The sequence below is a fragment of the Triplophysa rosa genome, linkage group LG9 (genome assembly GCF_024868665.1).
Source record: "Triplophysa rosa linkage group LG9, Trosa_1v2, whole genome shotgun sequence".
Lineage (NCBI taxonomy): Eukaryota > Metazoa > Chordata > Actinopteri > Cypriniformes > Nemacheilidae > Triplophysa > Triplophysa rosa.
The window spans coordinates 23072694-23090258 of NC_079898.1; the positions used below are offsets into that span (position 1 = coordinate 23072694).

General features: G+C 38.0%; 1 protein-coding gene across 1 annotated transcript in view; it reads right to left on the minus strand.

Moving 5' to 3' along the window:
• LOC130559124 (protocadherin-15-like) overlaps window positions 1–17565 on the minus strand; it is a 164133-nt gene that overhangs the window by 23719 nt on the left and 122849 nt on the right. Inside the window, exons 25-30 of the mRNA XM_057342027.1 lie at window positions 10653–10762; window positions 9790–9930; window positions 8098–8225; window positions 6198–6413; window positions 5015–5103; window positions 3968–4144 (exon numbers count right to left, since the gene is read on the minus strand). Coding sequence (XP_057198010.1) covers window positions 3968–4144; window positions 5015–5103; window positions 6198–6413; window positions 8098–8225; window positions 9790–9930; window positions 10653–10762 — 861 coding nt within the window. The remainder of the gene's footprint in view (window positions 1–3967; window positions 4145–5014; window positions 5104–6197; window positions 6414–8097; window positions 8226–9789; window positions 9931–10652; window positions 10763–17565) is intronic.

The window sequence follows — 17565 nt, forward strand, 5'->3', positions numbered from 1 at the left end:
AGTTGTATTTTTATTGACAAAACCTCCCATTTGTAAAAAGCTTTGAGCATCTGCTAAATAAATAAATTGGTCTGTCAAAACGATTAATCGTGAGTACTCCAGAATAAAAGTTTGTGTTTACATAATATATGTCTGTGTACTGTGCATATTAATTTTGTATTTATAAACACATACAGTACATGTATATATTATATATATATATATACTGTATATATTTGGAAAATACTTTGATGTACTTATTTACCAACAATTGAAATAACATAAAACATTTATTAATCTTTATATTTTGCTTAAATATGTTTTGTATTTAATTATAAATGATTTAATTATTTATTAAATATATACTTCTATTCTGGATGCGGTTAGTCGCGATTAATTGTTTGACAGCCCTAAAATAAATATAAATGATAGCTAGATGCCACTCGAAGTTCAAAACGAATACACCTTTATACAAAACCCTGCAATAAACCAATTTATACACCCCGATGGACTAACAAACGATTTGTACAAGAAACATGTTTTAAAATGACCCAGTTTGAGTAAAACTACAACGTGCATCACAAATCACCTTAAAATGAAAAAGTCAACAATCCACAGATATCCTTACATGGTTAGACAGAATGCAATATAAAGGTGCAAGATAAAAATCTCAATATTTTTCCCAGGTAATTCGCAGCTCACAGTACATAACAAATTCCCTTTGCCTCATTTGGCAACAAAGCCCCTCTCCCCTAACCACTGACCTCCAAAACACAAATGAAAGTGCTTTTAGAAGGCTTCAATAGTTCCTCCTTCAACCCTAGCTGTCCTAATGATTATTGACCAGTTGCACAAACACCCCTCATCACGAAGGAAATTGAGGGTACTTTCTAGGCTCGCCTCCAGCCTTCACTCTCAACCAGATCCACTTCACTTATCCGTCCAACATGTCTGAAAGCCATCAAGCATGTTACTACATACAACACAACCTACAGGCAATCCATACAAATACACGTTTCTTCACCATACACTCATACAGACTATGACACAGCATTCTTTTATATTGGCACTTGCCATTTATTATGCATTTCAGTAGTCTAATTTTATAAAACCATTCATTTTTATTCACGTCCTCAACTACGGTATAGCAGATGAGAGGGATGATTTGAGAAATGTAGGTCAGTAACCCTTTTAAAAAGACGCTGTTATGGTGCTTTGGCCAGTCTGTATATTGACTTATGTTAATGTCAAGGGGTTGTAAATAATTCTCTCTCCTCCCTGCGTATCTCGAAGTACCCGATGAGTTATACTTAAAAGCTCAACATACCAGGTTTTAATACGAGAACCAAGGAACTTAGGATCAAATCTGTTCTTGCATGAATTTCGGGGCCCGTGATCTTTAAATACGACTGGTACATATTCACAAACATGCACAGCAAGAAACGGTTGTTTTATCTTTTCGCATTAGACCCCTTTCGTGGGGAAAGAGAAACAGCATGTGCGAATTCACGCTGTTAGAGATGCATAGTGTGAATGTGCTGAACAATGACTGTCTGTTTTTATCCTGTTTCACCGACTCATTGCGCTACCCAGCAGGATGACCCGATTCGTCAATACAACACCGCACTGAGAGTGATGAGAAGGATTCTGGGTGTAAAAATACTTTTGCTGTCAGACTGCAAACTCTGAGATGCAACTCAAATGTTGAGAATCATGACCTCACATGAAAACACACATTGGGCCCTATTTTCACGATCTAAGCGCATGGTTTAAAGCGCAAGGTGCACTCGGGGCGTGTCCGAATCCACTTTTGCTAATTTAACGACGGGAAAACGGTCGGTGCGCCCGGGCGCATGGTCTAAACGGGTTGTCCCAATTCTCTTAATGAGTAATGGGTGTTTTTTGGGCGTAACGTGCCGTAAACCAATCAGAGTCTCATCTCTCATTCCCTTTAAGAGCCAGTTGCGCTCGCGCCACGGTGGATTCGCTATTTACACGGCGGAATTCGCAAGAGCAAAGACTGGATGCTTCTCTAGGGAGGAAACGCATCTGCCCGTGCGTGATGTTAAAGCGCGTGAGCAGATCATCTACAGGTCAAGCCGGATTTTTATCTTTATGTACACAATAATAATCTTTTACACTGTAATCCATTTATTTTTTATATTTGGCATGTTTGTGTGCTGCCTTCTGTGTATTAAGTAAAGTGAAAGCGCGTTGTATGTGGACACGCCCAGAGGCGCATTTTCTATTAATGCGCTCTTTTTTTAAACAAAAAAAATATTGCCCCATTGACTTTAGACCAGGTTTGAGTTGGTCTATGGCGCAGTCTATTTTCAGTTTCTCAAAATAGCAACGCGCCAACAATGCGCCTGAGCACACCTCTTTTTTAGACCAACACGCCCATGGGCGCACAAATGAACAGAAATGCATTTGCTATTTAAACAACGCGGTGCAGGACAGAAAAATCAGAACTGCGTCGGGCTGAAACTAGCAAAAACACGCTCTGCGTTGTACACCCGCTTTGCACCGGGTGTACAATAGGGCCCATTGTCTTAAAGGCGGGGTGTCCGATTTCCCAATTACGCTTGTTTAGACAAAGTCGGGCCGAGTACCAAAACAACCTTGTAGCCAATCAGCAGTAAGGTGCACAGCGCACAGGATGGACATTAGTCGAGCCGAGCGCTGACGAAAGCGAAAGATGGGGGTAGGGGTGTGTTTGTTTTGGTGATTTGAACATCAACAACGGCTATGAGAAATCGGACACCCCGCCTTTAAGCGATAGTTCAGCCCATAAATTCTGTCGTCATTTATTCACCCTCTTGTCATTTCAAACCTGTATGACTTTCGTTGTTCTGCAGAACACAAAAGAAGATATTTTGAAGGATGTTGGTAACCAAACAACAGCAGTACGCATTGACTTCTATTGTATGGACACAAAACCAATGCAATTCAATAGGTATCGCCATTTTTCAGTTACAAGCATTCTTCAAAATATTTTCTGTTGTGTTCTACAGAAAAAAGAAAGTCATATAGGTTTGACATGACACGAGGGTGAGAAAATAATGACAGAATTCAAATTTAGCACGTACAGATAAAACTCTCTTTTCATGACGATCCCCTGAGCCATAAAAGAGCAATATCTAAGTTTTGAGCTGATCTTCTCTTCTGAAGATGCACGCAAAGCCAAATATCCTGCAAGACCAAACACAAACAAGTGCAAAAACAAGGGTATAAAAGGCAAGGAATGTGTAAACCAGATAGACACAATGCCGAATACAGCAGGTGGTCGGTGTCCTCTCCTGTGTTTGTGAATATGAATGAGATGCGTGTTGGCTCAGTAAATACATATTTGAATAGGATCCTGATGGCTCGCGTTGAATCGCGGAGACAGACGCGTCCCTCCGCCGTGCCACAGGGCATCGCAGAGTTTAAATGAGCTTACTGCTCTGCATCGGGACGCCAAGGGAATTTCTCCTTTTGGTAAAATGGGACAGGTGTAATAACAGCGCCTCCGGAGCAGCATTACAAATGCAACGAATCGTTTCTTTTCTCATTTAGACAGCAAACGAGGAAAAAACAAGATCCAAGAGAGATTGAAACTTGAACCACCCATAATAATATAAATGTTTTTTTTTACCATGATTTACCATGAATCAGTAATGATTCCCAGCTCATTTCAAAATAACAGCCTGCAGTTTAATGAGCGTGCCGAGTAGTCGTGTGAGTTGTCTGGCGAATCCGTCCGTAGACTCGATTCATATGATTCATTAAACTGATTTATCAACCGCATCAAGCGATTCATTTGCAAACTGCACCACATGGAAGCACGTTTCTCTCGTCACATACTATTCACAAGCTCACGACTCGTCTGAAATATATATTTGACGCAGCGTGGACACAGCGTCGTTCCCAGATATCTACGGAGAACATGCTGGGACAAGCGGGCTGGCTTTTTAAGGCATCGGGAGTGGGTTTGTGTTTGGCTTACTTGAAGAGCTCTTGTCTGGAGATGGCTCTGTTGGTTAGAGGGTCGATGGCGTACACCTGCAGATCAGATTTAGTGTAGTCCTCCAGTTCATATCCTTCACCATGCCGGCGGGGGCCGATCGACTCCACTATCACTTTAGCACCTGGGATCTGATCCTGCACGTAGCGTTCCAAAATACTGAAACACAAGGACAATATAATGACTAGCGGTCTGTCTAGATTCTTTTGTGGAGAATTGTGCATTGTAATGAAAAATGTATGAGTGTAGCAGTTGTAAACACATCACATAAGGGGAGGGGCTCATAAAACAACATTAATGTTTAATTTGAGATGATGCTTTTTGATATATGTAGTATACACTTCAGAATATGTACAGTATGGTACATCATTAGAGACACTGTGTTCCTTGTTTCTTGTGAGGCTCACAAAACACATGTCTGGGTGATATTTCACGCAAAACCAAAAGAGAAGAAACACATTTTGCATGCAGCAAATGGTGACATTCTGACATGATTTTCATGACAATTAAGCACATTAGCTCTCATTACTGTAATGTGGATCTGTAATTACAATCAAATGATGATCCTCATTAGATGCTCATGACATTAATACAATCATGAGAATAATCCTTTACAGACAGAGTGATTTATTTATTTATTTGATTAAAATCTGCATCAGGCAGTACAACAAATGCTACTTTGACGCTTAAATTCTTTGCACACAAAATGTAGTATTATTTACATTATTCTCACATTATAGCAATGAGAATGAACGTGCTTAAATGACAAGAATTTTTAGAAGTTTTTAGTAATGCAATAAAAAAAGAATGTTTCATATAATGTAATTATAAGTTATCATTTTTAGTTTTTATTTTCAGCATCAACAATTAATATTATCAATATTATTATACGGCACTCCACTGACTTGTGTTTTGCTTAATGCATGTTGTTAGTGCTCAGTTTGGTGTTTGTACAATTTAGATGTCCCTTTAAATCAAAGCAACTGAGAAAGGAGACCCTTCTGATGGTGCAGAGAAGCACTTTCTTACGCAATCAGCTGCTCTTTATTCTCTTCCACAACAGTGGGCGGCACGTTTGAGACCACAACCTGCATGTCCAGGGCGTTCACAACTGACACCTACAACACAGAGAACATGAGAGAGGTAGAACATGTAATTGAATGTGCTATTATCTATCTGCTACTACATGCAGTATAGCTGCGAGATATAAAAGGTACAGTCGAGTCCAAAACTAAGAGCACACTGGGTTTCAAAATCTAGTTAAGCGAGAACATAAGCAGAATTTTAAATTGAACCTCTATGAGAGTACAGTAATAAATGCAGTATAGAACTAATTCTATACCACTAATGAAATTCATGAATCGTGATATTGACCATTTAACCTTGCTTTGTAGGAACACTCAGATGCGCTTTAAAACATTTTCAAAGAACACTGGACGGATAACAAGACGGATCAAAGTTTCGCAAAACATGCTTTTCGTGCATGCTGCTGAGCATCCAGATCTTAAGAAATTCTTTACTTTCTCACTCAAATTATATATTTTTTGTACTAAATCAAATTATCACAAAGTGTTACAGTATATGCCAATTTAATAGACTTCAGCAAGTCAATACCAGTGTCCAAATTATACTGTATATACTGTATACATGCTGTCTACACTAATTTTATATTGGCAGTGTAACATTCTGCCAAAACAACGCAAACACGAATGACACGATTCCTAAAACAGTGACGCACGCACATTGATTTTTTAAATCCGTCTTTACTCTCCCTCATTAACTTTGGAGACTTCCGGGAATCACACCTTCACTGTCTGCAATGGGCCAAGAAATATAGAGGCGTAAATTGTTCAGCCGACAGCAGAAAGAGTTCATTGATATATTCATTACTGTGCTAACTAGTGCGCAAACACCACACGCGATTACAAAAACACACATTTGGTCTAAACATCTTAGTATGCACAAGCATACAGACTGAGTCAAACCAAACAGCCCTTCTGAGAGATGCCTTCGCTTCATAGCATTACTGTTATGTGATTTAAATTATTCAGTGATTTGACTTCAGCTTAAGCCAAACACTCATTTTGCTTAGCCAAAGGGATAAGAGAAAACTTGATTTCTCAAACTGAACTATTTGCAGTTAAATGATCAGAGTTGGAACTATAATCATGTTGAACTCAATAATGTGTTGAATGCACAGGAGTTTATTCACCACCACATCGGCTCTGCTGCTCAGCCCCTGTCCGTAGTTGTCCGTGGCGATGACCTCAAACTTGAAGTAGGACCGGCGCATGTTTCTTAACATGATAGCGCTCTTGATGACGCCCGTGTAGGTCTCAATAACGAAACTGTCTTGTCCCTCTGGCGTGGGTGGGATGATCAGTCTGTACGCCATCTTACTGTAGTTTCCCGTGTCGACATCTGTAGCCTGAAATATACGTAAATCATAACATCAGAAACAAAAAATGATTAGGGGGTGTTCATGGCATTTGTTTGGTAATACTGACATATTTCAAAGATTTGTATGATTTGTAAATGGATTAAAGCATCTGCCAAATGCATAGATGTAAATGCAAAACACAAAAGGAGATGTTGGGCAGGATTTCCTGGGTTCTTTTCAATACGATGAAAGTGAAGAGAGACTGAAGCTGTCTATCGTACTGTAGCTTCAATAATGACACAACAGGGCAATGAAAATACTGTAAAATTCTACATGACACTATATTCGTTTTATAAAGCCTTGTGCAATCTTTGAGCAAAGTACAGACCTAAATTTAAAACATGATTCAGTAAACACATCTGCACAATGAGTTTGACATCAATTTCAACTTGGACAATCTGGCCAACAAATTCTTTTGTGCTCCATAAAAGAAAGAAAAAGTATACATCTTTATAGGTTTGGGACAATGGCAGAATCTTCCTTTCTTTATTATTATTTTTTTAATAACCCCTTTAAAACCCCCTTTTTGTTTCCGCAGAGAAATAAACACTCTCTGCAGTTCTTCTACAATCACATCAATGGGGGGGTTCTTCAAATTTGAATACATTTCTTTATTTTTTTGGGAAAAATAAAATTAGACAACGAAATGCAAGTTGATATGTAAGGGATAATGTACAGGCTGCCGGTTGTTATCGCAGGAATAAGCCCCGACAGTTTGATCAAATTTATTGTTTAAATAAGCTTTCATTTTTATATTTTTGCATGTTCATTTTAGTTGAATATTTTGCGTTTCGTAATATGCATTTGTCATTTTATTATTTATTTGTATATTTTTATGCTGCCATACAGTATAAGATGAATTTATTTTGTTTAGTTTTCATTTATCTTAATGCCTAATATAAAATTTCAGTCTCTTCCTGAGGCAACATTTCTAATTTTCATTTATTTTAAGATTTTAAAATAATATTTAGGCCAATATTTGATTTGATTCTATAAACAGAAATGTTTTAATTGTTTTAGTAAACTATAATAACCTTGGCTTTAATGCATACACGATAAAGGACTCTAGTCATTAATGGGCACCCTGCAGCAGTCCAGTGATATGTAATATACAGGCGTCAGTAACTTGTCCTCCACTTTATCAGACATGGAAAGAGCAGCTGTCTGAGAACACTGACTAAGAGAGTTGCTTTAAACAGAGTGAGAGATTGTGCTCTACTGTTGACAGGTGTGTCAGGATGTGAACAGTATGTTCCTCGCTGTAAAAATGAAACGCAAGGCAAACCTGCAGAACATTTCAAACCTCATGAATTAATAACTACAGTGTCGATGTGCTCTGTCGCTTTTTAAAATCTTGTTTAAATGAATAAGGGTCAATACACAAACCAACTAATTAAATAATAAATGGATTCGTCACGATTTTTACATTTATTTATTTGGCAGAGCAAACTGACTTAGATTTGAACTAGAAATCAAACTCACAACTTTTGCACTGCTAATGCAATTTGATTTGTGAAACTTATCGCACAACTTAACATTGCTGAAACTTGTTTCTTATAAATAAACAACTGTATATTTTGGCCTTGCAGTTAAAATATATTCAACTATAAAAGGTTTTAAGTGTATAAGTGATTGCATCAATCCCCTTTTCAGTAATGAATCATATACTTACCACAATTTTCAGCACTGTGGTGAAAGTCTTCGTGTCTTCAGTCACTCCGCCGATGTAAAGGGACCTCGTGAAAACCGGCGGGTGATCGTTCTCGTCCTGTACTTCGATAAAAACCTTCGCTGTGTTTGCTGGTTACAGTCCAACAGACATAAGAGAGAAATATCTCAGTAAAGGAAACATCGTCCCTATTTGTCACAGTTAAAAGTAAAACCAGAGTTAATGTAAACACAGCTGCTTCAACCCTCTCCACTCTGTGCACGGCAAATGTGAGAAATACGCTCTGTCACAAAGCATTTGTCTTCTGCCGCGCCATGCGACAATATATAAAGTCATCTAGTCTGGATCTAAGCACATGCAGGAGAAAAGCGCAGATGAAGAGCTGTATATCATAACTCAATGAAAGAAAACAGAAGTGGGAAGAAAAGAAAAACCGCAGGTGGGCGAGCTCAAGGCCAGCCATCAGAACCAAGAGAGAGAGAGAGAGAGAGAGAGAGAGAGAGAGAGAGAGAGAGTGTGCCTGTCCTGTTACAGTATATGTCATAAGCAACAAAACAGACATCATATACAATGAACCAAGCAGTTAATTTTGATGTTCCGTAGACAAGGAGAGCAAAATGATGACATGGATAAATGCATCACAAAGTGACTTCCTGTATAACTGACTAGTTCACCCAAAATGTGAAATATACTTCTTTTACCATGTCATTTCAAACCTATCTGACTTCCTCGCTTCTGCAGAACACAAAAGAAGATATTTTGAAGAAAGTTGGTAACCAAACAACATTGGACCCCATAGATATCCATTGTATGGACATTTCTCAAATGATCTTCTTTTGTGTTTTCCAGAAACAAAAGTTTTGAATGACGAGGGTGAACACATGATGACAGTTTTCTTGGGGGTCTCACAGAAAGAGAGAGGTGTCCCCTACTCTGTCTGTCATTTCTAAAATGTCTCAGCAAACTGCACTTGCTCTTAAATGAGCGCCTGGTGAACAGAAGACACATCAGATGCATTAAAGCACTAATCCAGGAGAAAAATGTTACACTGGAGGGAAATCTTGACAGGTGTTGTTAGCGTTATGTCAACACGGCCTTGAGTGTCTTAATGGTTTTGTGGCACCAGCATTATGACAAAAGATGCAAATATCCAATACATAAATGTGTTTATAAAAATAATCCCAATAAACGAGTAATATAGTTCATTAGTCTAAGATGTTTACAGTTGCTAAGCAACGGAACAACCAGGGATGGCTGGTGTCAAGTAGTTTAACTAGGTTTTTTTTAAGCTTTTTTCAGCAGTGGTGCATTAAAAGTAATTAATTTAGACACACAATTTCTCCGGAAAGGGTTTTTGCATGCTACGCTTTAGCGTGCTGTGCTCTCGGCACCCGTCTCAGAGAAATTGTGTTTCCGAATCTCTTCAAAAGCACCGCCACTACAGTCGCTTGCATAACAATACATTTCAAGACAATTACTGTCAGACTACAAAATTGTCTGATATCTGCAATGTTTTGTACTATAAGTACTATGTGTAGGAGAGGCTTTATGTGTTAAATTGTCTGTCTCAGAACGATGCTTAACACTGTAAATGTGTAACATAGAAATCAAAGACTTTTGCAATTGTTCCTTCACTCTAAAGAAGGTAAGAGCTCTGTCAACCCCCTGTAGAGACAAAGGCTTTGGTGTTCTTACTTTTGGAGGGAGCGCGTAGGTTAGCGAGGATGATGGCGAGCGAGTCGGCCTGCACCCGCAGCACGTAACTGGTCACCTTCTCGTAGTCCAGTGATTTATTTGTGTAGATGATTCCAGTGAGGTTATTGACCATAAACTCCCCTACAAACACAAATCACATTAGAAAACAGTTCACCGCAGCTCCACGACTCGAGAGTTCAAGCCAGAAGTAACTCAGATTCACTAAAGAGCATCTTATTATCACTCAAATCACTTGCCGTCCAACTTAAAGGGATAGTTCACCCCAAAAAAACAATTGTCATTCAAAACCTTTATATGACTTTTTCATCTGTGGAACATGAAATGATATGAGGGTGAGCAAATGATGACAGAATTCTTATCTTTTGGATGAACAATTCCTTTAAACAGGTGCTATAAGTCCACATAATGGTCTTGTATCTGGCATATACTTAGCCATAAATAAAGTTTTGAGAATTATATATACTGTATATATTTAAAATTTCATTTTTCGCCACAAATAATATTTAGGCTTTTGCCACCCAAGAAAGCAGACGCTAGCCGTTATTTCATTTCATTTTTGTACATTTTCAACAGCTCACGGCAATAGTAAGTCATCAAATAACTCTGGCAATTTCATCATTTTAAAAGTTAATTCATGAGTCTGGATTACAGTGTTTGTATGAAGCTGTAAGGTCCTAGAAAACTACTCTAGATTGCGTCAGTCTGCCGCATTCTCCAGGCACTCGACGGGAAAATTGCGCTTAGCGCTTTCTGGATGCATTGGCCTGATTACAAATAAATGACACTATCGGCAGGTGCAATTTATTCCTGGTAAATTCCCCGTGGGGGTTCTGGAAACTCACCTCCCTGATTTCCATCCACTATAGAGTAAAAGACTGTGGTGTTGACAGCTGCCGCGAGAATAAGTCCCACCGGCGTACCGACAGGTGCGCTCTCGCTCACCGGGCTGAACCTGCACAGCACAGCAGAAAGCAGAAACTTCATTCAGTATTTAAACGTGAAGGAGAGAGAGAGCCGGAGATCTGTCATGTCCAGTGTGGTCACTACGACATAAATGTCAGTTTCCTGCTGAATATTACATATATATTGAAGTGGTTTAATTGACTCTCCATCAGCATAAGAGACCATCAGAAAGTGCACGGAAAAGAAGGACGTCTCTTTACAGCATTATAAGAGTGTAATTACTGCATTTAAAAGAGCTGTGGATTAATCACTGGGTCTAAAGAAAACTGGATTTCTAAAGCTTTTGTGCAACCTGTGGTGATTTTTAGGTCAGGTGTTCTCACCTGGTGGATCGCCACTTGAAAAATAAGTCATTATTACTCACTAAATTGCTAATATAATTTAACCGATATAATTGAATATAAAAATAAATAGGCTTATCAACTTTTAAATGGGATGGAAAAGACTTCCCATATCTTTTGTTGTTAATGAAGGCCGTCCGACTAACCGTTTTTGAATGGAAGTCAAACATTTAAACCACATAAAGACTTCAAATAACACATCTGCTGCTGTCTAGACATTTACAAAATTGCACAATTTTCATTCATTGTGCACACTGTTGAACATATTCAATGGTAATTTGTTTTAGTAATGTGTTTACTTTCTATTTACTTTTGTAGGAAAAACGTTAGATTATTAACAATAGTAGTGTAAATATGATAAATTATATCAAGTTTACCTACTTATTAATTACTGATATCTTATTACCAAGAGAGTAAGAGAGAGAGAGAGAGAGAGAGAGAGAGAAATAAATTAATAAAAAAGAAAGAAAGAAAGAAAGAAAGAAAGAAAGAAAGAAAGAAAGAAAGAAGTAAAATAATACAGAAATGACTTTCTGTGTGTTTTCTCGGACCACATGCCAGGTGTCAGAAGGGGGTGGACGTGACACTCTTGTCTCTATTGTAGAGCAGTCAAAATACAGCTATCGCTGTCTGAGGACGACAAAGAGGCGCTCACTGCCTGGGCATCTCTGGGTTATAAATGAGGTGAAGTGCTCCTCTCTGTCTGTGAGACAATAGGGCGCTGCTGCAGTCAACTGCTACACTGTCAACCAGAAGACCAAGGTCACACAAAAATCTCAACGATGCTCAGCTTCACACCGGTTACCATGGGAATTACAGAGGCCAGAAATAGCTAGAACCTCCTTGTGTGGATGAGAAACCAAAAAAATAAGAGAAGCTTTCTAATGTAAATGAGTTAGAGCGACAACAGCTCACGTCCGCATTAATCAGTGCATTTTTATATGCTTATTATTCTCCATCGATGTATAATTGCACAAGGCATTTTTCCTCTTTTATACATATTTATAGAGCACGTCACTGTTTTTTGGAGAGATTTTATATATTTTTTTTATTATAGCATTGTCTTTTTTGGTAATTTGTTGAAGAAAACAAAACGTTTTCTTTAGCAAATAAAACTTAATATGAAACCAGAAAAATCTATATAATCAATTTATATATTATTTATATACAATGTAATGTTTACATTACATTAATGCATTTGGCAGATGCTTTTATCCAAAGTGACTTACATTGCATTATACTATACATTTGTTTCTGAGCAATCCCTGGGATCAAACCTATGACCTTGGCGTTGCTAGCGCCATGCTCTAACCACAGAGCTACAGGAAAGCGGAAAAAATAGTGCTTTATGACTAACATACGAATATGAATTACATTTCCAAATAGTAAAAATGTTGTTTTTTGCTTATCATATACACACATACCATGTTAATATTACAAATAAATAAGTATAAAGCATTAGAGGTTTGATTCATTTCAGTGAATCGATTCACTTATATAACAGTAACATGATTCTCTTAAGCATTTGAGACATCCTATTTGTGTTGTGAACCGCAGAAGCTATGACCTGTTGTGCAGCCAACCCATAAAGTTACAGAATCCATCAGCAGGAACGCCACCTGTGACCAAAAACACAGCCATGATTCTGTGATCTCCAGTGCTAGAATCAATGTGTGTGTGAATGCCCCATCAGACCTCATTAACAGTGAATTAAAAGAGCATTAAACCTGCTTCAGTAATCAATGATGCACTTAAAAACAAAGACCAAAGCTATAGTGACTTCTACATGATTCAGTTTGACATTGCAACACCATTACAAGAGCAACACGGAAGTACTTTACATGAACGATGCAACCACCACCTTACACTGCTGTGACCACGATAATACCACAGATCATGATGAAGTAACCTTTTTTGTCTGATTTTGGTTCTCTTCCACAAAATCATAATTTAAGCATATGCTTCCACAACATAACATTTTAAAGGAGTAGTTCACTTTCAAAATAAATTTTCATGATCATTTACTCACCCCCATGTCATCCAAGATGTTTATGTATTTTTTTCTTTAGTCAAAAAGAAATTAAGGTTTTTGATGAAAACATTCCAGGATTTTTCTCCATGCAGTGGACTTCAATGGACTCCAAATGGTTGAAGGTCAAAATTACGGTTTCAGTGCAGCTTCAAAGGGCTTTAAACGATACCAGACGATGAATAAGGGTCTTATCTAGCCAAACGATCGGTCATTTTCTAGTAAATTGTCATTAAATTTTATTTTGAAAGTGAACTACTCCTTTAAGACAACATTAAAACACAGTTGGTGGAATGTCTTGTGGAAAGCCGCGTACCAGAAGCAAGGCATCTCATGAAATGTGGTGATTATGTAAAAGGCATAATGTACAATTAGGCGGTCATTACCGCAAAACAAACCCGGCAGGATCATCACAGCACAGCAGAGCGTCACGGTTGAATAACCAGAATCAAGTATTCAAGACAGCCGTGTAATGAAATAACAGTTTTAATCTTCAAGAGCACCATATCGTGGACCGTCGAGAGTACTGGACCAGGTGATTTAGAAACATGATTCTCATTACAGCAATCACATTTTTTTTAAAACTGTATTAGTTAAAAAAAATACTGCGATATATCCAAGGAACACATTAACGGAAAAAATATGTAGCTTGAATCCATTAAATGTATAAAATCGTTTGCAAAATACATACAGTGTAACAACACTTGGCAATATAAATATGACATCTTTTGGGGGTCTTCATAAAAATGCAATAGTGCTAAAAATAGGCATTGTTTTCTCTATACAAAATAAACTGTTTCTCCCTTTTGATTATGGGGTGAAAATATGACATTGACATGTTCTTGACAGGTCTGGTGAGACTCATCCGATGTTTTAAAGTGTTGAGGTGTCAACGTGACAGAAGCCCCGGGCAAAGCGCTGGATGATGAGGACAAACCCTGACAACACCAAACAACGTCTCGGCACTACCTGTTTGTGTACGCGTCTACGTGATTGTGTGTGACTTGTAAACAAGAATTATTAATCCTTGACAACGTATGACCTTCTCTGCAGACGTGTTAGTTAGCGAGACCTATAAAGTACCAGAAAAACTGCATAAATGTTTTATAAAGATAGAGGATTAAGCCGCAAAATATTAATACCGCACACCACCTTACATGAGGATCTCTGTACCGCTGGTGGATTCAGGCTGACTGAGATGAGAAATACAGGAATTCGTTGTAAATGTTTTCTGAGTCAAATCAGAATCTGTCTGCGCTCATGAGCATCAAGAAATTCAATGAGTCGATATGACAAATGATACCGGACAATGCGCTCTTGGAATCCAACAACCACGACTGCATTGAGCATCGACACGCAGCCAAACTATTCCCTCACCGCTAAAAATGTTGAATGTGCGTTTGAGAGATTGTAAATCTTCATTTAACTCATTTTAATCCAGTGTGCTTTCATCAGATCTCCGGAGTCTCTCGACTGAAGTCGGCGGTCTAATGAGGTCTACAGAGAAACGCTCCCTGCTCTGTGTAGCTCATGCCATTAGAGCTTCTGTGAAGTGTTCTCCCTGCCTCAGCTGCTTTAGTCAACACACGGCCCTTTAAACATCAACCCATCTCAGAATGGACTTCAGACTGCATAACATAAGAGGTGAATGAGCGGCGAATCCCACATGGGAGACAATACAACTTTATTAACAGTCAAAAAGCGGGAAACATGGTCGGTTTTATTTTGAAGGAACGTTTCACTAAAATATGAATATTGTGTCTTGATTTACTTGATGTATTCATGTTGGTTTAAACCTGTGTGATTTTGCTTTTTCATGTAACATAATAGAAACTTTATAAGAGACGCTTTAAGAGACTGACAGACTCAGTTGCTTTTATTATGCGGATAAAAAGATGCAATAAAAGTACATTTAGAATAAAGCCGTACACTTTGGGACAACGTGAAAGTAAATATATGATGACAGAATGTTCATTTTGGGGAAATTGATCGGGATAATTCATCTAAAAATGAAAATTCGGCCATCATTTACTTACCCTTAAGTTGTTTCAAACCTGTATAAATGTTGTACACAAAAGAAGATATTTTGATGAATGTGGGAAACCAAACAGCTTTGGGGCACCAGCTCTCCTGTTTTTGCCAAGTGGTTGATGTCCTTAGGGCAACATCATGTTGACCCTGGTACAACATTTAACTCAACCAATCAGATTTCAGAAATAATTTTACAGTTTATTTTAAGTGTAATCTTCCAACCAGGATTAGGTGCTTCTAGACCATTGTTTTTCACTTATCATTTCCCTCTGATTTAAGGGGTAAGTTATGGTTAGGGTTGGGGTTTGGTGTGGGTTTAGGTTTTATTTATAAAAATGTTGTCCTTGGGTCAACAAAATATGTTGCACTGAGGACATCAACAACTTGGCAAAATCAGTTTGAGCTTGGGGCACCATTGACTACCATAGTAGTTTTTTCCTAATGTGGCATTCAATAGTGCCCCAGAACTGTCGGCTACAAACATTCTTCCAAATATCATTCTCTTTGTTCAGCAGAACAATACAATTGATACAGGTTTGAAACAACTTGAGAATGAGTAAATAATGACAAAATGTTCATTTTGGGGTAACTATCTCTTTAAGAGTCACAAAGAGGGTGAAAATTCAGGGGTTGGTGCCATATTTAGTGTTGTTGTAGATGACCCATGCAGTGCCTTTATTTCTCTCAAATAAGTGTATTTTACGCATCATTAGCCATCATAAACTGTATCAAATTCATGTTTGTGTTGTCAGTTAATTTATTTGCTAATATAACCAGACAAATGGTGCGATGAAAAGCTTTAGGATGTATATCTGGCTATAGTAATGAAACTGCACACTGGCCTGAGCAAGCAGAGCAGTTTAGCTTATATCAGAAGCCAGCTGCGATATATCAATCTTACAGACGAATGGCCAATCTCTCAAACCTAAAATAGACTGACTTTTCATTTATAATCGCTATGGAAACTGCTGCTACATGAGAACATCGGCGGGACTCTGAGATTAAGGCAATAAAGCCTCATCTACCCAGATACAAAAGCAACACAACATGGAAGAAGTTTGGGCACCTTATCCACAGTCACATTTACAGTATATAAAGTCTACTGTATTGTGGAGAAAATGCTGATGGTGAAAACTACATGGAAATAAGGCAAATGCATTAGAAAATACTAATCCTGACATTCACACACCACACCATTCGCAACCCCCCCCACAACATTCCTCAACATTTAGAATAAGTTAAAGACTTTTTATCACAATGACCCAGAGCAAACAACCAGCACAACGCTGGGGTGGCTGCAGGACAAATCTCTGAATTGACTTCAATGTCTTAGCCAATGCTTGGAAGTTGGAAACCATAAATAATGACAAAGGCTCTCCATTCAATCTGACAGAGAAACAGAGCAAATCCCAGTGGGCTGTCTGGTAGGAGAAGAAACGAGAAAACTCAATGCTGTAATCGCTGCCAAAGGCGCTCTACAAACTACAGAAAATGGACCTAAATACTTATGAAAGTGTTTATAGTTTATTTTTTCTATTTGTAAAAAAAAGAGTACCATTTAGGCCAAATTCGTATCATGGAATTGGTATTTTTGGGGCACAGCATACTGTATACACATATCACACACTCAAAAAAAATGTTGGGTTATATTCAACCCAAAGATTGGTCAAAAAGGAACAAACCCAGCCGCTGGGGTCAATTAACCCTGAAAATGTTCATATTTGACTCAACCATGGGTAAAAAAAGCATTTTGGGTTGAAACAACCCGGCATATAGTTCCTTTTTGACCCAGCGTTGGGTTGAAAATAACCCATCATTTTTTTTAGAGTGCCCCATACATATTGTTGTTTGAAATTATTTACAAAATGTGTAGCAATCATATAGTTATGGCAATTTTTGACAACCCATTTTTTGGTAAATGAATACTAAAATGAATTTAATCCTAACTTGATAGACATAAAATAATGAGATTATTCGCTCTTAAAAATGCTGGGTTATTTTTAACTCTGTGTTGGGTCAAAAAGGGACAAATGCAATCGTTAGGTTGTAAATTAACCTAGGCTGGTTGTTTTATCTCACTGTTGGGTCAAATATAAACGACTTTCTGGGTTAACATAACCCAACTGTTGGGTTTGTCCCTTTTTGACCCAGCGTTGAGTTGAAAATAACCCAGCTTTTTGTTGTATTGAGCATTATTTTATAACATTATGACACCTAAAAGAGTTAAAACTAATAGTTTCAACTCTAAAATATGATAAGAAAACCACAAAAAACATGCATACATCATCAGTAATGTTGCTGGGCACCCATAAACCTAAAGAAAAACCAACAACCCTCCTACATTTTTGACTCGTTTTGGACATGTCCCACTCCAGGGTATATACAGAAATC